We start from the raw sequence: 26608 nt of genomic DNA, 5'->3' as shown, positions 1-26608 counted from the left end.
AACGGCAGAAAATGACGAGGAAACAAAAGAAGAAAAAGAAAAAAATTGGGGTTTCTTTGTCGAAGTGTGGTCGTTTTTTTATCGGAACCACAATGAGTTGTTATAGAAAATTGGAGGTGTGTTCACCCGCGGCTCTACAAATTTGTCTACCCCAATGGCCATTTATTATACGTCAGTCACTCCACCCTGTTGCCAACAAACCACAAGGCCCTTTGGTTGTATATATAAACACATATGTTAAAACTATGCAGAAAGTTGCAGATTTAAACTTTCAGCTTGAGTGATATATCCATACACTGAAGCATATGAAGTCTATACTTGGTCAGGGCTCTTTTTGAATGAACCACTACATTGGTGTGGCATTTCGGCAGACTATGACTTTAATCCAGTCACATTTTGTCTTACACTAAATTTTCTAATAAGTAAGCTGGGATACAGTCTTTCTATTTGAATAGAAAATTAAGAAAAACATCTGGTTTTGCTCGTCATGTGGCTGATTGTTCCCATTCTAATCAGTTCTTTTATGATAACAGCAAATGTCAAAGCATCAATTTACATTCAGTGCCATGAAAGGGTGTGACGGTGAATCTACTAAAGCCAGTTAACAAGGTCAGTTGCATTAATGGTAATTGGGAGTGTGCCTCACGATCCGCACATCCTGCACCTCGGAGGTGCAACAAACCTGAACGGATGAGAGGAGCAGTAAAACAAGCGAGAAGGAAGAGAAGGATGTCGATCCACAAGAGGTGATGACATCAGGCCAGTCACCAGGGAGACAAAAGGTCAGGACCCCCAAGTCAGCTATTTTTTTGGCTCAGAATAGAAGATGAGTCATGTCCGCATCATCACACAGACAGCCAATCAGGAGCGGAGGATCAGAGCAAGCGTCAGAAAATGAACATCCAATCAGTAATTGTTAGACTTAAATTCAAATAAACGTCTTGAAACAGTGAATAATGTAGGTAAAATAAGAATTTAACATTTATTTTAGAAAATATTTTTCCAAAGCAAAAATTCAGGTTGAATTCAAGGATTGAGCAGAAAGCTTAACATGTTGACCTGAACATTTTCATTTTAACGTCTGTTTTAAGTTACTTTATTTTAGTTTTTTTAGTTGAATGTTGTGCAACATGAGTTGTTGGAAAGGAGCTATACAAACAAAGTTGACATGAAGACAAGATGCTTCAAAATTGCCTTGAAAGCCCCAAATCAGCTTAAATCTGTAAACAAATAGGATTATTTTTATAAAGAACTCCTTTAATTTAATGACACGGGTAACAAATACCTACATATCTCAGTAATCTGATTTTATTTCTTTATGGAAAAAAAGTTTTTAATTCACTAAAATAACAAAAATTATACCTACATATCTAGGAAATATATGTCCACATTTTAGTTCTTGTATTTTCTCAAGTTATCTTTCTTTCAAGTTAAAATTTGTTTAATGTTCTGACATTCTTGACACAAATTCATGAGAAATTTGCTCAAAGGATTCTGCAAACAGAAAAGCTGTAAGTGCCTGGTTTAGGGTTAAGCCCTTTCATGAGCCTCCTGTCACACATCTGGTTTCCTAAGAACAGCTGTAAAAACTCCTCCAAACCGCAAAAAGGAAAATTTACTGCATAGGTGATGAACATCATTTATCAGCTGAATATACTTCAGAACAAGAATCAACTAGAAGGTCCTGAAAGCTCAGATATGTAGTTTTTTAAATTGATTTAGAGATAACCAGAAATGGGACCGAATCAGGCATAAATAGGTCATGTTTCATGCGTCGGGGAATGGTGAAAAACTGTTTCAATCAGCAAAAGACGACTTCAATGAACATCTTTTCCAGGATGAGAAAACCTGATGAACTGGACAAAATCTGAGAATTGTGTGGCTGAGAAAACTCATCTGTGCCTGTTGTTACTCCATCATAACAACCTCAGGATTTATTAGGTTCTACTGCAGATTGCTAAAGGTCACTTCAGTTATACAACACCGAGGTGTGTGTGGGAAAAAAATAAGGACGCCTTGTCCCTTGGGCAGATACACCTTCGAAAGCCGATATGCAGAGGGTGAAACTAGCCTGGGTAGAAGCAAAGAAGTGGAGAAATGATTCATAAGATAAGAGCAGAAAGGAGAAAATGCGAGACTGAAACTGGAGACAATAACCTGAAGAGAAAAAGATAATTTTGAATCTTCTGTGACCCTTTTATGAACAATCTTCACAAGAATCATCTACTTGTCTTCAGTAAATCATCATAAATCGATTAAAACGCCAACAGGCTTTATTAGCAACTTAAAAGTGGGTAAGAATTTACCTTTCATGCCTCGCAAATGTCACATTTTGAAGCTTTGTTACTGCTTATAGGTTGGTTTTTGGCCTGTACTTTGACTGGTCCATATTAGCTCTTCACCACGATAAGATTCAAACTTCTAGCTGGATTTTTAGGGCCATGTTATTGTTGGAAGGGGAAACTCTTCACCAGTGTTGAGTGTTTTTCAGGATCTAACAGAAAAACATTTTGGAGTTTTACCTCATTTATTCCTTCCCAGATGCATTGACAACATGGCATTCATGGTTTGGTTGCAGATGGTCTTATTCATCAAATATATCTCATATACCTCATATGTACCTTGATGCACTTTTTCCTCCAGTGAGCAGCTCTGTATATGCAGGAAACGGTGAGATAAGAGTAAGAGACAGCCAGGTCTTGCAGTGATCAGAGCACATGAACAGGTTTATGTTGTTTCACATTATTGTTTGACCTTTTAAGACTCGCAAGCAGGAGTGTTGCCAAGGTGGCGATGCTCTGCTCATTTCCATCTGGGATTTATTATGTTAAGAACCGATTCAATACGGAGAGAAATTTGTTCCAATGTTAATGAAGGACTGAAGTGGTGTCAGGTATTGTAGCTACATCTATGATGAGGAAAAATACATTGTGATAACTTGGATCTCAAAGGTAACAACGTTGACAATCTTCCAAGTTTTATAGAGTATTTAAAATACAATGGGAATTTTTAGAACACACTCTTTGTACATTGCAAAAACACAATATCTTACTAAGTAACTTTTCAGCAAGAAACGAGTTTATTTTAAGTCTATAATTCCTTAATATGAATGAAACAATGCTTGTCCCATCGGCAGATTATTTCAGTTTTAACAAGGGAAAAATGTCTTGTCATAAGTAAAATGACCTGGCAATGGAACAAGCACTTTATCAATATTAAGTAATTACTGACTAAAAACAAGCTATTACATATTGCTAAAAAGTTACTTTTGAGTTGGTTTTGTCTTATTTCAAGTCTCTAAAATATTTAGACATGCAACTCAGACAAAAAGGTAAGATTTTGTTTTTTTCCAGTATTACAGAGACAAAGCTACAGCAAACAAGTTTAACCTTTGGAGAACATGAATACCTGGAATTAAACCTTCAGCTCTTCATTCAGGTAAGTCTGATTTCTTATGTCAAATGATAATTCACAAAATTACCATTTGTAAATTGAAATATGCTTATAAAGCAGCGCAGAATATATTAAAACAATGAATCAAGGAAACATGTTTTGACGGATGAGTCCATTTGAGTTATTTATTGTCGAATTTTATCTTTTCTAATCTTACTGTTTAAAATGCAGCACATTATGAAAGTAAATCAAGATACACATTTATTAACTTCATGTTTTACCTTCAATTAGCTAAATGGTTCATTCAAAAATATTGCACAAGAATCAACAAAAAAATTTATCTACGCTAAAAGCGGCTGTGGGCTGATAGATATTGATTATTGACTATATAATGAACACAGGAAAATCTCTAAATGTTCTATTGAACTTTATTTTAACAATTCTCAAATTATCTAGGGAAGATTAGTTAAACATTACTTTAATTTTCCAGTGCATATTGGTTTCAGCCATTTCCTACTGTTTAATTTTCATTCATTATGGCAATAAGATAATTTGAAAGGAAGATTCAAATCTTCCTTTCTGAGCGGCCTTTCAGCCCATGTCACTAGCCAAGTTTCCATCCATGTCTTTTAAGTGGATTACAAAGTATTGCATTAAAAACTATTGATAGCCCATGACATGGCCTTTTTCTCAGTGCAACTCTGGTAAAACTCTTATTAAAGCCTTAATAGATAGTGTGCTCACTTCCTGAAGGTGAAAATTCAGAAAGAGATGGAGTTTTGAGGGCTAGAAGCCCAATTTCAATGCATTATATTACAAAGTAAAATTTCTATCAAGTCATGTTTTATATCTATATAGCATTTTTATAACAACTGGATTTAACACAGTTTGTATAATACTGCCGATTTAAATACACCCACATTTGTGCATGTTTAATTAGAGTGTCAAATTATCTGTGCTTTCCTAAAATTAGAATAAAAATTTAAAATTTGAGTCTAGAATTCAAAATTTAAAGAAAGAAAATTTTAAAAAATTGTCATTAGTCCTGAATTTAGCATATAGAAATAGTTTCGGTCATCCTTACAACTTCCTAAATTGACATCACGGGGAGGGGCTACACTGAATAACCATCAGCACACGCAAATAATTTGCAGGGATGTTTCATATTTGACGTCAAGGGGCGGGGCCGTATTGAATATTCATCGGCGCGTGGCTGGGAGCGCACGCGAGCGGAGAGGAGCGCAGATGACGACCGAGAGCGACTCCGCCGCAGCGCGAGGAGGAGAGACGCGGAATGATGTGTAAACCATCACATTTCCACGTTTGACACCGAGACAAGTTGCTTTCGGCTGGACGAGGCTCGTCTCTCTGCGGCTGCAAATAGAGGAGGCTGGAGCCGTCTGAAAACAAACTGTATTGCTTTTAATGAGTTGATCTGAAGACTTTTTTCCCCCCTGTCCATCTGTCTTTTAAGAGCAGTAGACAGACAGACAGACAGTCACTATGGAGTCTATCTTAGACAGTTTCACAGAGGAGAAACTCTATTCCTCCGGAGGAACCAACCTGTTGGACCTGGAGGAACTCAGCGACGGTGATTTCCTCACTAACGTGGTAAGTTGCGGGTCTAATTAGCTGATTGTCTGCGTGTCTTCCTGCTACGTCTGAATTAACGCACTCCGGCTGTTCCGCCCGGAGCCGGACCTCATGAAGGGAGGCGGATTTATGAGATCCTGGCACACATCCGGGGTTCAGACCCGGTGCATATGTGTGTTTTTATTGTGCAAACTAATAAGTGTAACTGGGAGCACAGACTCAAGCAGGCGAGTTACTGGTTAACCTGCGTGTTCAACTGGCAGGTGCTGCAGTCAAAACTGAAAATCTGGATTTGAAGTCACAGGCAACAAAATCACCTTGACTGTTCCTTATTCTTTAAATGATTGTGGGAAGGCATTTTTTTGTGTTATAATTTTGATTTTTTTGCATTAGTTTTTTCTGCATATTTAATTTGATAACTGGAAATGATGTGTAGGCAAACTAAATGTGTAGGCAAACTAAATATATTTTTTGTTGTACAAAGAACAACAGACAAAACAGTTCATTGACTCCGATTTTGCAAAAACTGACCAGAATCAATGTTCCTTCCAACTGAAAATGGAGAAAGTGATTCAATTCTACTCTGGAAATATAAGTCAATAAAAAGTTATCAAAATAAATGTTGTTCCCCACTAAAAATCAATAAGTAACATTCTGGGATACAAAAACAAATAAATAAATGAAAAGAACAACAACAACAAAAACAAAAAAAGAATTTCTTCTTCCGTCACTAATTGCTGAATGGATGTTCTCAGTAGTGACATCTACTGTTTAAAACAAGTACTGCCTAATGCAGCAGGATAAAAGGCAGCTTTGCTTCTGCGGAGGCCAGAACTGGTTTGTCAGTGGGCGGAGCTAATTGACCCGAAATGGGTTTTCTGTCCAAGTTTATCAGATTAACCAAACTGTAATCTTAAATTGTTTCGCCGTGCATGACAATAAAGGATGCATGAAATATTCCTAAAAATTATTCCAATACTAATGAACGGGAGACACTTTAAAATCATCCAAATACGTTGAAGGCCAACAGCTTTGAGGTAACGGGGTACATATTTTAACTCATAGCTGGTCTTTTATAGGTCAAAGCACAGTCTTAATAAGTTTAAGTTCAACTTCTCCACTAACTCCAATGTAATCAAATCAGGTTTTCTAATAAGGTCCACAAGGGTCATTCCACACTGGACACTCTTTGATAGTCTGCAGCAGAAATCTAGTCAAATTTATCCATTTTAATGATTTTGTTACTATTAAATCATACCAAGATGTTGGTTTTACATCAGCCTTCTCTATTAACACATTAAATTAGGTTTATTCTCCTTTTGTATGATTTTAACATATAGTGACTAGAATTTGTATCTTATTAACTCTTCATCTATCTATTGGATTCATAAATACAATATATTTTTAAAAAATGGATTCTGTTTTTTTTTTCTGAAGTTATAACTATATAAATGATTATTAGACCATCACATTTGGGTGCTTGATACATGAACAGAAATGGTAAATTTGCAGAAACGGAATGTGTTTTTACAAATTCATGCTTTTTAATCGGTACAATCACCACATGTTTTCTGATCATGAGAAAGCGCATTTTTTCTGCATGTACACACAGATTAAACTCTGATAAAACCTCTAAATTGTGACACTGCAATTTATCCTTTCTCTATTTTGACCTGGTATGAAGTCATTACAAAAGTTTCACTATGTTATGGTTTCAAATCCCTAAAATTTAAAGGCCTTTTAATGAGACTTGAGGAAAATTACCATTATGGACAGATTTCTCTCTTTAAAGTAGGACATTATAAGTAAAAGTCACTACATGATTTTATGCATTTTTTTTTTTTGTAAATATTGTCAATATGTCATGTTTTGCTTAAGTTGATGATATCATGCTTTCAGTACATGCCATGCTTGGCCAAGCTGTGCGATCTTGATTAGTGACGTTAAGGTGGAAAGATTGAGAAGTGCTCCACACTGAGGGGTTAATGTCAGCAGGAATGTCTCAGTTTCCTATCCCTCACTCTCTCTTTTTCCACATTGTGTTCCCCAGACTTTTCTTTTTTTAAACAGAGCAATTTTTTTTTTTTTTAGGTAGACCTCTATTCTAGTCAGTGAGTCAGCCATGCAGTCTGCTTGTGGTTTAAACCTCCCCTGTCTCTGTTCTAAATAAAGTTGTCCACTCTGTATGAAGCCACTAGGCTGGGCTGTACCACTGTGGAAATGGGAAACCATGGCTCACTATCAGTAATCCAGGATTATGTGTTCCTGTCTGTCTCTCTTTTAATGTCAATTTGTGTTTGATAGTGGGAGACAAAACTGTCCATCTGAGGACAATGACTAGATCACTGTATACAAACCATCAAATAAATGAATCTAAATCTGAAATGATTCATAATACATTTATTACCAGTAATAACTCATGAAGTAAGAAGTAAATTATCGTTACTTTGGATTTATGAGAGACAAATGCAGCACCTAAGCAAGCTGTTATAGTAGTTGACAAAGAACTGCTGATATCCAATTTACTTCTTATGAACCTCACATTGTTGAGGTTATCAACATACCGGTAATTATTTTTTTCGTAGAGCAAATGTAAAGTATTTGTTTCCTAAACCTTGGGAATAATTCAGCATTACATGATACATACTTAGTTATTTATATTTGAACTGGAGAAATACAAATCAGCAGGCCAGAAGATGGACTCAGACAACTTTCACTTGATGTCCTCTACTCTGGGCAAATGGCAGACAAAATACTGATAAATCAATTAGTTTAACTTTTCTGGATATGAAATCCTTAAAATCAAAGTTGATCAACAATTTCTTTATGTCCATAGATGCATGCAAGTATTTGATGCATCAGTGAGGACACACTTGTAATTCCTCCAATCCTTGTTGGATTCATAATACAAACAAGACACAGGCTGTTTTTAATTATATTTGATGTATTATCGTCCAATATTTGCCAAAATTGTCCAGTAATTAGAAAAAGGTCTACAAACATTTCCAAATGTTTCTATTGATGGCTCAATAGAAAAAAATCCAAACTACCTAAAACATACATTTCCCTTTTAGACAGCTCTGAGTTTATTATAAATATGTCATTGATATGATAAACTATCTTCTTCCCACAGTAGTAACTTCCACACTGGAGACTGTTCTTGTTAGCAGTCAGTCATTGTTTAGCCTATTTCCATACATCATAAAGTGCCATGGAAATGTATTTTCCCCCTTCAGATTCGCTTGCATGTCATCCTTAAATGAACGACATCATTTTAATATCAAACATTATCAAAATGTATCAAAATTCAGATATTCATACCAGAAAAGCAATGCAAACCAACTTTTCACGATAAAGTGCACACTAGCATCTTAATTAGTTGAAGAATTTTTCATTCAATTCATACGCCTAAAATTGAAAGTTCATATTTGTGCTTTTATACCAGTCTTGAGCCCATTTCTTCGACTGAAAGCGCCTCAGTTCAGGGGTTAATAAAGGTGTCCTGTGTGCTGAAATGCAGCCTGGAGTCAAACTTTCTGCACTGTATTTTGCTTACCTTTTCCCTGTACAAGGTGTGTCTTTATGCCCAAAGGGAATAAATATGCAGTAAGATGGAACTTTTGGAGTTTAAATAAAAAATAAAAAAGCAATTTATCTTATTTATGTCACAATCTCTCAAAAATTTCAATGAAAGTTCTTCAAGGTTAAGGCTTTTTTATTAAGTATGTGAATTCTAAGTTGGAAACGTGTTTTTGCCTTCGTTGTTTTGCATAGGAAAAAAATTGAGGAGAAAATAATCCTCAAAAATTTCCAGAACTTCCTGAAAATTCTCTTCATTCTCCTTCCTTTTGCAGAGTTATGCAACGTGTGCTTGCGTTTTGTGCAGATGACACTTGAGAATAATGACTTTATAGCTGGAAAATCATCTGTCTTTAGGTCATGATATACATCTGAATTTAATCAGCTGGAGCCGCAGGACATTCAAGCTGTCATGCGGACTCTGTTCTGCTCTCGCTCACTGTTGCATAGAAATACAGAGCCGCTTTTCTCCAACACTTGGCCACACACTCCTTTACACTTCATCCCTTGTACTTCATTAGTTTACTCCATCTCCAAAATTTTCCTCTGATTTTCCATCTCTACTCTATTTTACTCTTATTTATTTAATTCTACTCTCCATTCAGACCCTGCACTCCAGCTGTCAGGAGCCACGCCCCTGTCATTTGCATGCCCATATCCGATTGGCTGCTCAGCTGCCAGAAGGAATGTGTGCCGGCCTGCAGCGCTGGTGTGTGAGAGAAGGAAAAAAAACCCTTCTGCTCTTTTATTGGGAGCTATAACCGTTCACTTCTGGGTCACACACACAGTCAGAGTGTAGCTTAAGTTGAAGCAAATGCAGCTACACACCACAACATGAGGCAGAGAACATTGCCTTTTTTGTCTTAAATCTGGCAGCCGGGATTACAGATAATGACACGATGTTTTCAGCATTCAAAGAGGTGTGATGTTGTTGTAAACTGGCAAAAAAATCAACCAATCGCAGGTTTGTTGACAGAATGCAAGAAATGTTCCAAATGGTTTTCCAAAGCTTAAAATAATGACACAATCTAGGAGTAATTTGGGAAAACAATTGCAGCTGCACTTATTGATCTATATTAGATTTCAAAAGAACAGGTTTAAGCATAGAAACAGTCTTGCAACGAATTGGCATAAACGAATCTAGGCATTATTTGAGCTATTAATGAGCTAAACAGCCACTTATGTTTGTAAAAACAATACATTGTTGGCAAGGTAAAGGAACAGGTCAAATCAACAGGTCAAATCTGGTTTGAATAATTCTACCAAGATTATTGTGAGTAATTTTATATAAATGAATATCTCACATCAACAGAGCATATTTAACATGTACAATTGTTCTCAACTGTGGTGATTAGATGAAATGATGTACTGTTGCAACTGTGGCTCAGAGTGATGCAGCAGAAAGATTCACAACGAAGAAAATATTTCCACAGAAAAAGGAATAATGCTTCATCATACCATTGAGCAATCACTACTTTAGATGCTTTGGGGTCAGGTCATATTTTATGCTGAAGTCAGGAGAGGGGAGAAAAATAAAATAAAATAAAAAATTTGGCAATTTTTTACATAATCAAAAGGTAAAAATCTTAAATATGGCTTTTTCATTTTTCCTGTAAAGGCATACATCCAAACTGACATCGCTCCCTGTTTTTCCTACTTCATACTTGTAATGTTACGACTTTATTCGGGTATTAAGATTTTATTATCATATTACTACTACTGCATCATTGTAACATTAATTTTATTCTTGTAAAAATTAAAAATAAAAATCATAGCCTGAGCCTTATATTTTTGCCGTAGAGTTGAGCTGAAGTCAAAGTCAAACTAAATAAAAACTGAAAAACACGCTTATCAAGCAAGATGGCCGCCCTGGGTATGCTGATATCACTCTGAACTATGCATCTCTTCTGATGTCTTTTACTCCTCCTTTTCTTCCTAAGAAAAATCTAATTTTCTGAAGTCTGGGCGCATATAAATCTGTTAGTGACATCCTGGAGGAACGCTTCACTCATTTCTGTTGGTCTTCATGGATTAAACCTCAACATATCTTTTCTTTTTCTTTACCTGAGCCAGTAAGAAGCAGCTAAATGAAAGGAGAGGGTTGAACACGGTTAATTACAGGCATAAAAGAGTCACTCTCTGCATTCATAATTACCTCGCACATATATCTTCCCTGGCTGCCTTTGTGCGGTTTTACATTTCACATCCCTCTTCTATAATGACACCCATGCTGAAGTAAGCTACAAAAAAAAAAAAAAGAAACACCATTCAACACCAATTTTCTCCTTCTGCTGAGGAGAGAGGAGGTGTTTCAGGTAATAGTGGGTCCAGTTTGAACTGCATCTGCTCACACTGACAGACTTCTCAGAATAAGCAAACACTGCAGATAAGCAAACAGTTACGAGGAAGACACTGAAATTCTTCTTGTTGCATTTCCCAGCATCGAACGTAAAACAATCTTCTGCTTGTTGACCTTACAAGATAAATAATTTGATGTTTTGATGCAATTCAGAAAGCAAGTCACTAACGTGGTAAAAATGACTTCCTGAATTAAAATATTCACACTTGGGGTAATGTTTTTTGGTAGCCTTACAAACTGCAGAGGAAGCCTTTTTGCTGTTGCACTAATTATAAGATCTGAGGAATGTTGGGGTCATTTTTAACCACTGCTTCACAGCAGTGTGACGGTGCATGTCCGCTTTACCACAACGTCAACCGTAATCACGTCCATCAGTGCGGCAGCTGGAGCCCGACACCAGGACCTCACACGTACCTGGTTTAGACGCCTTCAACTTGTTTGTATTTTCTCAAAAGGTTCTCAAGTTTGGATCTTGCTGGACCTTCCACAATATTTTTAAAATATATTTCAAGAAAAGCATGTTTTAGCAAGTTGGTTTCTTTTCATGGAATAATTGTATCAGTGTTGCATGAGAATGTCACTGAAAGTACCAGCAACATATTCTTAAATCTATTTTTCTTGTCTGTATAGGTTAAAAACTGTCTTTCTTTAATATGTCCATTAAAAAAGCAAAAAGTTTATGCTTCTCTTTATTTTAAAGCCCAGAAATATAAATAAAATTCTTATTTAAGAAAGCCAATACATTTCCTGGAGTGAATGGTTGTCAAATATTAAGTTATGTTACATTTTCAGCTTTAGACGAGACTTTATAAGACTCACCAAAGGTGAAAATGGCTCTTTGAATTGTAAAAATTCAGCAAAGTTTGTTGCTGACATTTCTTAGAACAAACATCCCCTTGTTTGTTATTAGGATCAACAACCGAGTCAAGTTTTTCTTTCGTTTTGTTTACTCATTCCTTTAAATCGCAGTGAAACAGACTGAAGGTCTGAATGTGAAAAATACAAATAGTTTTGAAGGTTAGCGCTCGTCTTGCACATGTCCAGGCCTGAGCTGGCGTGGGCTTCGCTGCAGGTGAACCTGAATATGCAAACTCAGCAGATGGATTGAATGGACCTTTTGAACCCAGGTGAATTTAGCTAATATTAGAAGCTGCAAATGCTGCTGAGCGGCATTAATCCTCCTCTGCAGCTACAAAGTTAAGTACAGTCATTTGAGTTCTGCACAGGGGCTGACACTGTTGGACTCATTCAGCCTTTTTAAAGCTAATTTTAGACCAAATAATTGTCCTACTTATAGAAACTTACTCTGTCTTTTCTCCCTTTCTCTTATTATGGCCTCAATTAGGAAACTTTCCACTGTTTATTTTTGAGTTAAAGCCGTCCTTAAGTGACCCACATTCCCAGAAGAGCACGGTTTAAAGTCGCACACCTTTTTCTGCACATTTAGAGCAGCAGGATTACAAGGCAGCTCTGTCGGGATAAACGCACTACTCTTTTATGTGGGCGTCTGTTTATGAATGAGCGCACTTTCGCGTCAGCAAAACGTGTAAATAGAAGCAGCTTAACGCAAACGAATTCTCCAGACTCCCTTCTGAGCTCCTCGGTGACTCTCTGGGGTCACGTTTTGATTATTTAACTGAGCATCTGTGGCTTTTCTCTCGCCGGTGTCTAAGCTGGCTCCGCGTGTTTTCCAATGGCAGCTGGATGTGTCCCAGAGTTTCACCACAAACACCCACGACATGGTGGTACAGTCACACACACAATGTGATAATGTGTAAATGTTTTCAGGATGGCCTTCCTGAAAACATTGACACATGTTGGTGCAGCTTTAATAAATGTAGGGAGCTGTGATTGGAAGATGCACCAGTCAATCAGATCAGAAAGGAACCGTTTTCACCTGATTGGCTACGATCTATGATCAACAGGTCAAATATTTATTTTCCGTTGATAAAAGCATGAAAGCATCAAAACTAAAAAAATAAAAGAGATTCTCAGTAATTTTCTGATTTATGAAGATCTTAATTAAATACAACATTTATAAGACTTTCCTTTTTTTCTTGTTGATGACAAGCTACAGTTTGGGCATTTAGGAAGAGACACTCTTAAAATCCATCACAATAATGCTTTAGTCTGGTTTTTAAATCCAATCAATTGCTATATAGAATTTATTTACATTGAATAATTGATGTTTTGATCTTTACAAATGGTCCAATAGGAGCAGTGAATACTGTACCTGATGAGAACGAAATGGTCAATTAAAGCACATTTCACAGAAAATGGACAAATAAGTATCTGTTCTGTTTAAGGAAACTGTCACTGAGTGTTAAAAAAAATTAACAAAAGAATAATGTGAATAAAATATTAATGTGGCTATGGACAAAACTTTTTGACATTTTTACTTTAATTTCAGATATGTAGGAGAAAAGTCGTAAATTTGACAGGAAAAATATTTTTTTCTTTTATGAAAAGCATATATTTACAATATTAAAGATATAGATGTTTAAGCCAGAAATGTGCAAAAAAATATTGAATCTGAGGCGTTTTCATTTTCTTTGCCATCTGAGGTGTTTATTATGAAATATCCAGCTGCGCTTTCCCCACTCAAGCTTTAAGAGGACATTTTATTTTTGTCACAAATGTGACAAATGCAAATGAGCTCTTTTGATACCAATTTCTCAATTTACAATGTTAGAAACTATTGCAATTGAATGCATTTTTCTTGTAAATGTACAACTCTTCGACAACAGTGACAACCCATATTCTATTAAATTTGTGAAATCAATCTATAAATGTGAATTTGTTTGCACTCCATTCCGACATTATTTTTTTTTTCTTTAAACTGCAGTGGACCCAATACTCACATCACTGGAAAAAACTGAGTCAGACTTATTTAAAGGGTCTTTAAAGACTACCAATAACTATGCTGTTTTAAATAAATGTAGCTAAATTGAATTTTGGGAATGAAAGCCAGCAACAGAGCTTTGTGACTCTGGTTTGTTTGTGTGACAAAGCCCTTTAACTTTGCACATGCAGTAAAAACCACTAAACACAGATCTGTATTTATTATCCCTGATTAAGTTTTATCATCGCCTCTAGAGAGATGCTCTCCTGCTCTGACACTTCTGGTTCTCCTTGGTGAAGAGATTAAGCCGTCTTCCAGGAATGAAGCATGTAAATATTTTTTTTGTACATGCTGCTAATTAAATCAAGTTATTTTTGTCACTGTCTGTCTAAGGAGCCTCTAAGCAGAGGGTGTTTGGGTTCCAACCAACCCATGTGTCTGCTTTGGTTCTGCTTTCTGGATGTTTTCTCAAGAGCAGGGTGACTCATATTGTGTGTGTGCTGATGTGTGTGTGTGTGTGTGTGTGTGTGTGTGTGTGTGTGTGTGTGTGTGTGTGTGTGTGTGTGTGTGTGTGTGTGTGTGTGTAAACCAGAACACCATGTCTTCCTGAGCTTCCAGAGCACCATCTCCCAGCTCAGTGACTCATTCATCAGAACAGAGGATTAATCTGTTGACGCTGTTTTCGCCAATTGATTGACTCGTCATAGCTTCAACGCTGTCTAGATTGTCATTTTTCTGACACTTAGACATAAAATGTTACAGAACTGAAAAGATATGTTGATTTTTAAGAGCTGTTTTACTGATTCTGCTGTTTTTCATTAAAAGGTAATAGATTTTGTCTTGTCGTTTTAAAAAGCAGATAAAATAAATGTGTCTCTTTAAATCTCACATAACTCTTTGATTACATCCAGACAATAACCAGAATAAGAACAAATACTAAAGATCGTCAATAGCTATAACCTTTAAGAGGTTTAAGCAATTATGGGAATGAGTTTAATATTATTTTAGGTTCTTTATTACTGTTTTCTAACTGTTCTTTTTTCAAAAGCTTATTGATCATGCAACAATAACAAATATTTTTGCCAGAATAAAAATGATTTGTTTGACAGCCCTCAGTGGATCTAATTTAGATCTAGGGAATTGTATATTCACACAAGCTGGGAAAGTCTTTTTGAGTCAACTTCAGAGTCCAACAACATCAGCTCTCACAGCTGATTTAGAAGTACAAGTTATTCAGCAGTTTTTCAAGTTGGGGGGAAAAAATGTAACTGTCTCTGTCAGATGAATGGAAATTGAGTTGCGGTGGGAGGTCAGAGTGGAGAGAAAGGTTGGAAACACCAAGAGTGAAGTCTGTCATAAGCTGGAAACTACTAAAACATCAGTATTACAATCATTTTGGTTAATGTTAAGAGTTTGACAAGTAGGAAAGCATTTACACTCACGCTCTTATTTTGAAGTCGGTGAAGACTGTTTATGCTGAAGTTCAATTGCTAAAAAGTTACTGCAACTAACTTTTTAGCTAGAAGTGGCCAAAGTTGATGTTTAGATTAAACAAGGTGTGGTACTCTAAGGGTTGATGAGGGGATATTTAATTACCTGTAATGACTATGGTTGAAATATAAGCATAAATATATGTTTCATCAGGATAAAGTGGCATGCATGCATTCATTTTCTTTGATACTGACTGGCTGAAGAGCAACGAAGATAAGACTGTAGATGTTCGCTTCTGCCGTAGTATTAAGACAACTTATCCTGTGTGTCTCAGTTCATATTAAGGTATATTTGGTATTTTGAACTATTAAAATTGGTGGAAACAATCATCTTAACTGTGGATTGCAAATATATGCAGGCAGTTGTGGTCTCTAACCCTCATGAATATTTGAGTAAAATAAGATACAACATCTGATTTCAGTTTGGGATTATTGAAATATTTTTCAACGAATACCGCAAAGGGATTTTCAACAGCCATTGTTTTATTTGGTAAAAAAACAAACATGTATGTGCTCAGTTGAGATTAAATTTAACTTCTTGGTCAATATGGAAAAGGCTGTGCGCCAGAAAACCAACAATGCACATCATCCTAAACACAACATGCTCACCATAGAACATGGCGGTGGGAGGATCATGCTGTGTTTTTGAGATGTTGAGATAAAATCATCGATGCCAAACTTTTACGTTTGTGTGTTGCAGCCTTTTTCAGGTGACCAAATGGACGACTTCAGCAGTGAATTATTTAACAGTTTCTTCGACGACCATCTGCTAGAGCGCCCCCTGTTGACAGATAGACCCTCGCCTCTAAATATCGACATGGAGAGCAACCCAGGTGAGTTCAGTGTATTCAAAAATTTGCATATCACTACAACAAAAAAAACCATGTCAGATATTATAACAACTACATTCATTTCTTTTGTTACTGGTTTAAATGCTCAGTTAATGTACCACAGGTTGACATCATCCCACTGCTCTGCAATCCAAGCTGATCATTTCAAATCAGTGTCCCTGTCAGGTGTTGCCATGGTCACGAGAGAAAAAAAAAAAGATAAAAATACCCGAAACAAATAAGATCACTATAATATGTCTGAACAGCAACACAAAAAAAAAACTCACTGCAGAACCTGGAATCAAACACTGCAAGATGAGCATGAACGCTTCTGCAGATAAGATCAAATTTGCTCGAGCTGAATTTACATGAGCATCCTGTCAAAAGTTCTGTGATGCATTCATCTAAAATAATTATCTTCCACTGGACGCATTTATAAATATGAATGAAACATGTAATACATGCAGCACGCTAGCAGCAAAAGGAGTCTTGCTTTGGGGGGCTGTAAAAGTGACACTATAGTTTCATGAAGTGCCTTGCAAAAATATTGATACCTCTTCCACTTTCATATGCGGAAATGTAATTGGATCTGATTGTGATTTTGTGTGATGGGCCAGAAAAGCAGTGCATTATTGTGAATTAAAATCCTAAAAAGTGTGGAGTGTCATCTCTGCTGCCTGAGTATTTAGATGTTAACATACAACCACAGTCTTCAGTCAAAGGTCTCTTCAGATTAGTCACTGCTACCGGAGTCTTTCTCTTTGAAAATACTTGGATGACATTAACTTGGTGTTGTTATGACAACAATAAGTTTACCTTTGGATGACAAAAGTATTTTTTAGTTGAGCTGAATGAAATCTAAAGTGACGGACAAAAGTTCGCCTTCCAGACAGAAATAAGAACGTTGAATTTGAAAATTGATGTTCATTAATACACTTTAGCTGTTTTGTAATTACACACACCAAACATCTTAGTAAAATGTGGGTCTATAATGGCAATTCTTTTGGTTTAGATTTCTTTTTGCAAAAAATGTTTTCAGATTCATAGTTATGAACCTCCAGTTGGTCTGTCACATTAAATCCTCATAAAACATGAAGGTTGAGGTTGTGATGCGACTAAATGTGGAAAAGTTCAAGGTGTATGAATAATTTTGAAGGCTCCGTTTGTGCTGTGCGCCTGCTTCGTTCTGTTTGGCCGTCATTAGTGGGTCCAACACAAGCGCATAACGTCAGGGCTCATGAATTAAATCTTCATTAATGTCAGTAGATGTACTGAACGCTGTTCCATTTTCCATCCTTCTGAGAGGGCCTTTTTAATCTCACAGATATCCAAGCAGAGCACAGCTACTCTTTGAGTGAAGACTCCGCCCCCCAGAGTCCAGCCCTGTCAATCAAAATGGACCAAGAGTCTGGTGGGTCAATGACTTTGATATTTTCAAAACCTGTGCCTGTAGATTCAGATAAAGCTCCGAAGCTTCATGCTGATCCAGCTTATCTGGGTGCAACTTAGATCAAATTTAAAGCAATGCCTGCCTTTTTAAAGGGAAAATCAAGGGAAACACACTGTAGACTCATCTTTGTAGGTGCTTCTCTCCCTTTTCTGAGTCATCTTCGACATCTCCTGCGGTCATCTTTTGTGTGTCTCTCTACCCACATGTCTGTCACCGTGTTTTTGTCTATTTCTCCATTTGTCCTGGGGATCCAGCTGTCTGAGCAGCACGATCCCAGTCTGAGCAGCTCTCCTCCAGCTAAGCCCTGCCCACCTAACACACACGCGCATAAACACACACAGACGGACACAATACTACGACAAGCATGTGGTTTTAAGTCTGCAGCTATAGTTGTTGCCAAAGGAAACTCTCCTTCTCTTCTCTGTCAGGTTATCTCACTGTTTTCCAGCTCTTCTGGACTTCTTACCCTTAATCCAACTAAATCCACGTTTTTGGTTCAAGTATCTATCTGCTCAGCCAAAAAGACCACATTTAGCTAAGAAATGGGTAGCTTGGTAAAACATCAGCTTGTAGTTAAATATAAAAAGATTTAAATATTTAGTATGTTTTTCTTTAGTTTAGTGCTCAAATGTGCAGATGCATGACATTGGGCTCCACAAATCACATAAAACAATATTTTAGTACCTCTTGACAGCAACTCCAAGGAATTTTATATTACTAATAAGAGAAAAAATGAAAACTTGTGCAAATAAAACTCTGAAAAGTGTGTATTTGTTTCCAGTCTCCCTGAGTTATTACTTCATCACATTATGCACTACTTAGAGGTGGTCCAGGCAGTTTGTGTTTCCAAGGTTCCTAAGGGTATGATCACTTTGCAAGGCACTTAAACGTTTTTGTTAGATTTGTGATTTAAATCAACTGTTGCATCAGCATCAAAAGCATTTTGCATCCTAAAATGAATGAGGCATTCCACTCCAGATTTGTGTCAGCCTGTAAACTTAACATGTTCAAATTGCTGCCAGTTTTGGAGAACTTAATCTCTTGAGAAGCTCAGTTTAAGCTTGAGAAGAGTTAAGGATCATTGTTGTTGTTGCCAGACTTGCATATAGCAAGAGTACTAAAAGCAGGAGCTGCTGCTTATTAGTGAGGATGAATCAGATTAATTAGACACCTACGGATGGTGGAAGATCTTGACCTTTCAGAAGCCCATCCGCTCTGAGCAAAAGGGATTCATTATGTATTGGCGATAAGAGATCTGACAGCGGGCTGTGGTGCTGTTTGACAAGGATTCAATTTTGAGGGAAATAAGTTACCTTCCTCACACAGGGACAAAACGGCAACAGATAAAATTTGGCAAATTGGATTGTTAAATCCTTCTTTCTTGTATTTCACAAAATGATTCTAACCGCTTAACATCGCAGCATTTACTCTGGAGTGTTGGAAAGGATGTTCAGACCATTGATTCACGAAGAGCCGTGTGGCTTACGGAAAATGCATCCAGATCTTTACCCAGAGGAAACTGCTGAGGGAGGCATGGCCCTTGTTGTCCAGTCCACATCTGTTTTGTAGATCTGCAGAAGTATTATGACCTTGTCCCCAACAAGGCATTATGGGGGAGTATGGAGTATCTGGGACACTTTAAAGGTTATTCAGTCCTTGTTCAATTCAATTCAATAATACTTTATTCATCCCAAAGGAAAGCTAAATGTTGTCATAACTCAAATCATTCAAGAATCTTCAAAGATATAAGAATCTTGCCTGGCTGTATGGTTAGAAAGTAAGGCAGAAAGATGTTGGAGAAGGGAATGTACTTACCGCTCATTATGATCTCTCTGGATCCATGGATCCTCCTTTTCAACTCCTCTGGGATTTGGGGTTGTCGTTGAGGAATTATGTGAGTTTTGATATGCTAATCAGTTGCTCCCAAATGCAAAAACACTGCAGTGGCAGATCACAACAGCTGTATGAAGTAAAAAAAAGAGAAAAAAATTAATTCCAATGGCACAACATCCACAATCAACACCTAAACAAAAAAAAAAAGATAAACAAAAGTCTAGAAAAATAATAAATCAGAGCCAACCCAAAAGAACTGTTTCAACATGCTACTACTATGAGCAGCATTAATCTAGAAAGACTCTGAATGACCAAGCAAGAGCAAGAGTTGTGTCCACATTCAAGGGATAAAGTCAAGCTTGAACACCATGGCTGATCTGAGGGTGTAGTTGTGGAGAAGAGGGTTTCTGGTACTTTTTGCAAATTATGTTTTTCTGGTGGCATCAGGAGATTGTCTGATGATGCCACCAGAAAAACATGACCCTCAGCATGCACTAAATATCATCCAAGTGTGAAGCGGCTAGGAAAGGAGTCTGACGTCACGGGTCTCAATCAGAAAAACATGAAATGCTGCCTCAATCAGAAGAGCTCAACCATCTCGGTGTCTTGTTCACAACAGCTCCTACGTTGAACTAGCTCCAGTTCAACGTAGGAGCGAGTTGAACTGGAGTCTTGTCTGTAATAAACAAGCAGTTCCCGAGTCCAGCAAGGATAGATCCAGAACCGTCCTGGACAGACTGCTTATCCCTTTTGGCCTTAAAACACCCTGGCATTCTCCATAACGAGCTGGAGTATCACAGTGTGGATAGATGTTTCGGTTTCCCTCTTAGAGATGGGATGCATAAATGGAAAGACCTTTCACCAATATAATATTGTGTGTTTGGTGGCATTCCTCTTCTTGGTAATATCCTATAATATTGATTATTTTTTCTAATAGCTATTTTCTCCTCTCAGGCTTTAGTCGTAGTAGGCGTTTCTCTCATCCAGTCAAGGAGACGCTGAGCTCCCATTGCGCTGATCCATCTAATGTTTTAATACTACAGTCTCCCAGCTGAGATCAAACAAAGTCACCACCTCTCCTCTATTAGCCCCCTGTGATGACTGCCTGGAGCTTTGCTTATTAACAGTTTTCTTACCTTTGCTTTCAGCTTTTTACCAGCACAAAAAGCTTCTCGTACCCACAAAGGAGTCCCATAAACTGGTTAGAGGGAAGTTTAAGCTGCAGTTTTAATCACCAGCAGCTCCTTTTACAATCACCTGACACTGGACAGAACTGCTGAAGCAGGAGATGTTTATTTAAATACAATCTTTTCCTTCTCTAGTAGTAATCTTTTTGTTTTAATCCAACTTCTTGACCTTAGTGATGGAAGTCATTTCTCATTGTGCAATTGGAGCCTTGCATGGAAAATGAGTTTTCTTCTGCATGAAGCCTCTAGTACTCATTAAAAATGTCATAGTGAGTTTCCAATCTGGCCCTGGCTTAACAAGGGCAGAGAGCTTAACAAGGCTGAGGCTAACAGCAGGATTGGCCTCATTAGCAAGGCTTCTGTGCTGGCCTCTGATAAAGAGCACGCAGGCAGCAGGTTGTGGTGCACCGCCACCAAATCGGAAATTTCTCTGGAGGTCAGAAATTATTTTGCTTCCCATTGTATTACCTCTATAGCAAATTGAAAAAAGCAATTTGCTTAATATGAGATTAAGATTTAGTTATTATAGCTACTATTATCATAGAGAACTGGTAAATACTAGCTTTTCAGACAGGGCTGAATTTTACCTCGACTAATTGGTTTTGGCCAAATTAACGAGGTTAAAATGTTGCCTTATTAGAAACCTAACCAAGAAGAACCAGGTGCCTTCAAAACATTTTCTATACATTTATTAAAAATGAAAATTATATTGAGCATCAAGAGTTTTTTTTTTAAGTATTAGCATCGAAACTCAATAAGCTTCACATACATAAGAAATAATGTGTGTGAAGACAATATAATGGCTCTAAACACACCACAGATTGCATGGTTCTTGGTAGACTTGGCGTCACTTCGAAGGAGACAACATGTCTGACAGAGCACTAATTCTACTAACTCAACATTTTGTTCAGAATTTCCCTTCAGTCATAATCTAGTGGGTTTATGGACACAATGACATAAACCTGAAAGTTGCTTTGATTTTATTTGTACATGACTCGTCATATTTGAGCCTGATGTTCTCAATCTTTTTGCCTGAAATAAACAACAGCTGTGGAATTAATGCAGCTGATGGTAATAAAACCCCTCAATTGTTTCCAGTATGCATCTCCTAAATCTAGTTATTGTTTTGGCAGGCTTGAGGACAGTGTTCCTTTCTGATAGTGACACCACACATTGCAACGCTGAGCTCGCGGCTATTGACTTCATGTCAGCAGGAAGTATCCAAGGACTCATTTTTAAGATGGATCCTCACATCGCTGATCCCTGCGGTAGTGATGGACAGCGTTAACGTTGACACGCACCGCGCACATGCACGCGTACACACAAAGCTTGTAAACTTGACAGCGTTTTACCAACAAAATGTCGCTAGGAAACGAGGAGGCAATTAACTTGACGTTCAGGAACTGCTTGCACCTTGGGAGCCTGTTTGTTGTCTGTGTGCGTGTTTGCTGTTACAAACATCAAAGTATCTGTCCTGGTGTCTTAAATGTTACAAGGATAAAACACTCCTCCCTTTCTACCAGAAGTCACTTTTTACTCTTTACAACTTATGTCACAGTTTCACTTTTAAAGGCAAAGTTTAAAATGTTTTATGTTGCTGTCCTAACAAGGTGCTTTTGGAGGCTCTCACCTTTAAAGAAGTTTGATTCAAGGCAGAAGCCATTTATAACTAAATTTCCTTGTGGTCAATACAATATGCCCTTTCGTAAAGTACCATGTAACTTTTCCTAATTCTGTCACATTAAAACAAAAAAGATATTCAGATTTTATGTGAAAGCCCAACAAAAAGTCTTAAGATTATACACAGAAGCAGCCAAGAGACCAATGGTTACTCTGGAGGAGCTACAGAAATCCACAGGTTGAGAAATCTGTTGAAACTTGCACTTCACAAATCTGACCTTTATGGAAGATTATCAAGAAATGAAAGAGTTGATTCCTGATAAGACACCCCTGTTTATACTAAAAACCTTGCAGAGGACAAAGTAAATAAGCAGAAGATCATGTACTGATAAGTTAAATAAAAAATGGCCTAGATCGGCGGTCTACAACTCCTTAATATGTCACCAAGGAACGATGGTCACAGTTGATCGGAATTTATAATAAGGTTACACAATGATGAGGAAAAATAAATACAGGGTAATTCTAAAACAAAATAACTGTTCCTGCTAAAGACTCATAACTGGGATAATGTTCACTTTATCATACTACAAAGTGTAAAAAAGCTGGAGAAGTAATTTCAGTATAATTTTTTTAAAGGATTGTTAGAATGGAAATCCTTCTAATCTTTTAACTTGTATGCTACCCTCCTTATAGTCTTGTGATAACAGAGACAGGTGATTTAAGTTGGAAAATTGGCTGTCCATAAAACTCTGCACATAACCAATCTGAGAGCATAGATGGGCAATTGTCTAATTGTACAATCTTGTGCGACTTTGAAACTATCCTGGTTATTTCCTCATAACTTATTACAGTTTCTCTTTCTGCATGGACTTTCCTCCTTCCCTTTGGTGTTTGCTAGATGCTCTCATTTAGGTGGCAGTTGTGGGATTTTGCCACAATTAGCCTCTTCCCCTTTCAGTTTTGGCTCCTCTGGAGATTGGATGTCTCTGGAAAACTCCAACACAAACACTAAAATACCTCTTACTATGTGGAGTAGACTAAACAGTGAAGTACCTGTGAGATTTTTCTTACCATTATATTCACTTTGTGCTTTGGTGGCCTTTGCCTGAACTGCACTGTAACCTTATAGTTGGTTCACTCGATTATGCATATTTTCTACAGTGTTTAAAGGCGTCAACTGTTTCTTTTTCCCATGAAGGATAATGAAGACGAGTTGGTGGTTCAGCCCATCTTTTATTTCAGGGTCAATACTCCTTCACGAGAAACAAATTATGCACCACAGTTGCCAAAGCAATGTTGTCCAGCAGTCTGTAATAAACAGCCCCGACAGGAAGTGCTAGAATATTCTGGGGAAGCGCTCCCAAAGCAGGATTTAAAAGCTGCTTGTTATTTCCCATTGGCAGACCTACAGCAAAGCCTCGCTAAGGAGAAATGTGAGAATCTTTACCTAGAATCCTTGTAGAATTTCAATTTACCGTTTTGGAAGGATAGGAGAATTTTCAGGGGTGAAAGTATGGTTAAAACCTTCAAGGTGATTTAAGACGTGAGCCGCTCTAAACTGTCTTACATATCAAACTATAAATTTGTCAATAAAAAAATCTGCTATTTCCTTGTGTTTTCTCCAGAATTTGACTGGAACTTCAGCCAGGACCTGTCCTCCATCCTGGTGAAACAGGAGGAGCCCGAGATCGGCCAAAGGTTAGATCCTCAGCCTCTCGAAAGCCCGCCTCTCATATTAAGCCCTGCCCCTCCCCACACAGGGTCACCGTGGAAATGCACAGTAAGCATCCATCTGATCAATATTTTCTGCCACCATATAAAATATAAATAATTCTTTGTCAAAAATATTCATAAGTGTGTTTTGCTACTCTTGTGTGTTTGTGTTTCCTCTAGGAGCGCCGTCTAGACGACGTGAAGTCAGTAGCTATAAAGGACGAACCCAGAGAAAACGGACAGTATCTCAGCCTGCCCAACGGTACCCAGAACAACTCAAATATAGATAAAACTAGCTATTCATACACACTTTATAAAAAGACAACCTTTTTCCTCATCATTGTGTAACCTTATACCAGGCTAGAATTAAATAAATTCAACAAAATCGGTGAAGCAGGACTTTAAAATACGCAAATGCACACAACTACATATCATTTCCATAATAGCCAAACAATCAGGATTAGTTCTCAGTTGTTGGTGAGGGGGTATGAAGAGAAAAACTTCTACCACAAAATAAAATAAAAAAGAGTCAAAGACATCCAAAACAGAAAGACTCACTGACTGCACATCGTGTTTGTCTGCTGCCCATCTTTAAAATTAATAAATCTCCCATGATTAGTCATCCCCAAGCAGAAGCATTCATGCAGCACCTTTCCTCTCTTTTAGATGACGCTCTCCAGCTCCCGCCCACCCCACCCAGCAGTAACCATGGCGACAGTGACGGCTCACTACCGCCGTCCTCCCCGCACCTCCCTCTCCCGCCGTCCTCGCCCCAGCCACAACAGAGGCCAGGAGGTCGTGGGTCTTCCTCCTCTTCCTCGACAGCCATCTCCTCCTCGCCTCTCCTCACAGCACCACATGTGAGTTCAGTCTCATCGTCTTCTCCCCGTTACGTTTCCCTCATTGTATAAATGAAAGAGTCACAACGACGGGTCGAGATTCGCTTCTGGGTCTCTGCCAGTACGGAGCGTGCTCAATAAGTCTGTCTATTGTCCAACTCATTGGGCCGAATTTCTAAGATCAAATAAAACATATATTTATTCAATGCCAGCAGACGATCTTCACCAGGAGTGGAGACATAATAAAGGCTGGAAATTTGGATTGCCCTAAATACATAAAGGAACATTCGCTTTTGAAATGATTACTATCTTTCTTGGCGGCATTATGCAGAAGCTGCAGGGCTCAGGACCCCTCATGCTGACAGAGGAAGAGAAGAGGACCCTGGTGGCCGAGGGTTACCCTGTGCCAAACAAACTTCCCCTCACCAAGAGCGAGGAGAAAGCACTGAAGAGAGTTCGACGGAAGATTAAAAACAAGGTGAAATCTGCATTTTGGTGCTGAGTGAGCAGAAGGATGGGTGGCATAGAAATTTGTGGAAATGTTGGATGAGGAGAATGACAAGAATATGCCAGTAAATAAGAGGAAAATGTGAAAAAGGAGAGGGAGAAGTGGGATGAAAGGGAGTGGCAGTGAACGATAAGAAGGATAACTCAAACGTTAAAAGTGAGGAATGAGAGAGATGAAGAGAAGTTGTAATGAGTGGATTAAAGGTGAGAATTGAGGAAAAGAAGAATGGCAATAAAATATTTAGTGAAGTGAAACAAGAAGGATGAGAGGGACTGAGTTGAATAGTTGAATGAGTGAGTTGCAGAAAGAGAATGATGAAAATTGGGAGAGTAATAAATGCCATCAAGTATGATGGGAATAAAATGATAAAAGGGATATAAAATAAGAACGACAGGTTACAAGGTAATGGAGGATGAGTGGGATGAACAGTGGATGAAGGTTGATTATAAAAATGTGTGGTAATGTTGGATGAAGGGGACAAAAAGGGTAGTTGTGAGGGATAAAAGGAAACGTGGATTGGTGATGAATGGCAAAATGAGGGGATAGACAGATGAGTGAGATGAGTGGGGATGACTCATGTCTCAACACGTTTCAATTTGTTCAGACTTTTATAGCTTCTCTGCTGTAACTGAGATAGAAAATTAAAAGCATACTCTTCTGTTTGTTTAGATTTCAGCTCAGGAGAGTCGGAGAAAGAAGAAAGAGTATGTGGAATGTCTGGAAAAAAAGTAAGACTTCCTTTTTTCCATGATTTTTTCCCTTTTCGTCCTCCTTTTTTTCATTATAGCTTACTCAAATTACAAAACTTACAAATCATCTGCTATAGCTGTCTAGAAAAAGGGAGGCCAGCCCTCTCGCATTTTACACCCCAAAACATCCTGAAAAGGTCTTTGTAGCCAATGAGGTTACAGAGAAGTGAATTCATAACCTTTCCTTCCGTCTTCAATCCAAAAGCCACTTTCTTTAGATATCGAGGTTTTCCCTAGCTCACTCCACCCATGAGTCTTTCTATATTTACAAGCATTTGCTTGCTCTTGATGAGGGGGGGAGGAAAAAATCCAACCCGACCAAAGAGAGAGTGAGTTGTGTAATGCTAAAGTGAACTTGGCAGCGATGGTTCAGACTGGAGCCAGTTTTTGTATTTAGAGGTTTTCCCAGCTGCTGTAAAGTAGAGCGGAGTGAGAGGACTAAACTGCAGGCAACCTCAAGTTCTCCTGAGGTCAACAATGTCACTTTTTGAATGAATCAAAGTTTTATCTACTTTGTGATTCATTAGCAAAAGATTAAATATTAATTGGAACTTCCTAACGCAAATTTGTTGTGCTTTACTCTGGCCAGTCCTAATGATGGCCAGACTCCAGTAACCTGCTGA

The 26608-nt window shown here is 37.8% G+C and overlaps 2 protein-coding genes across 6 annotated transcripts in view; one reads left to right on the top strand and one right to left on the bottom strand.

The window, feature by feature from the left end:
* arhgef7b (Rho guanine nucleotide exchange factor (GEF) 7b) overlaps nucleotides 1–26608 on the bottom strand; it is a 90301-nt gene that overhangs the window by 58418 nt on the left and 5275 nt on the right. For both annotated transcript variants that reach the window (XM_055024977.1, XM_055024979.1), the window contains exon 4: nucleotides 19352–19496. The gene's annotated coding sequence lies outside the window, so the exon portion shown is untranslated. The remainder of the gene's footprint in view (nucleotides 1–19351; nucleotides 19497–26608) is intronic.
* creb3l1 (cAMP responsive element binding protein 3-like 1) overlaps nucleotides 2177–26608 on the top strand; it is a 32902-nt gene continuing 8470 nt past the window's right edge. Inside the window, exons 1-10 of one of the 4 annotated variants that reach the window (XM_055024991.1) lie at nucleotides 2177–2294; nucleotides 3354–3438; nucleotides 4572–5004; nucleotides 15957–16089; nucleotides 17411–17497; nucleotides 23802–23956; nucleotides 24070–24151; nucleotides 24556–24749; nucleotides 25060–25206; nucleotides 25906–25964. In XM_055024991.1, coding sequence (XP_054880966.1) covers nucleotides 4897–5004; nucleotides 15957–16089; nucleotides 17411–17497; nucleotides 23802–23956; nucleotides 24070–24151; nucleotides 24556–24749; nucleotides 25060–25206; nucleotides 25906–25964 — 965 coding nt within the window. In that variant the 5' untranslated portion in view covers nucleotides 2177–2294; nucleotides 3354–3438; nucleotides 4572–4896. Of the gene's footprint in view, nucleotides 2295–3353; nucleotides 3439–4571; nucleotides 5005–11091; nucleotides 11097–15956; nucleotides 16090–17410; nucleotides 17498–23801; nucleotides 23957–24069; nucleotides 24152–24555; nucleotides 24750–25059; nucleotides 25207–25905; nucleotides 25965–26608 lie in introns of those variants that run through there. The other 3 variants (XM_055024988.1, XM_055024989.1, XM_055024990.1) reach the window with 3 other exon arrangements.

This window comes from Poeciliopsis prolifica, unplaced genomic scaffold (genome assembly GCF_027474105.1).
Source record: "Poeciliopsis prolifica strain line A6 unplaced genomic scaffold, Auburn_PproV2 SCAFFOLD134, whole genome shotgun sequence".
NCBI classification, from domain to species: Eukaryota; Metazoa; Chordata; class Actinopteri; order Cyprinodontiformes; family Poeciliidae; genus Poeciliopsis; species Poeciliopsis prolifica.
Note: the sequence above shows the minus strand (reverse complement) of the source record. Positions and strands in the feature narration are given on the sequence as shown.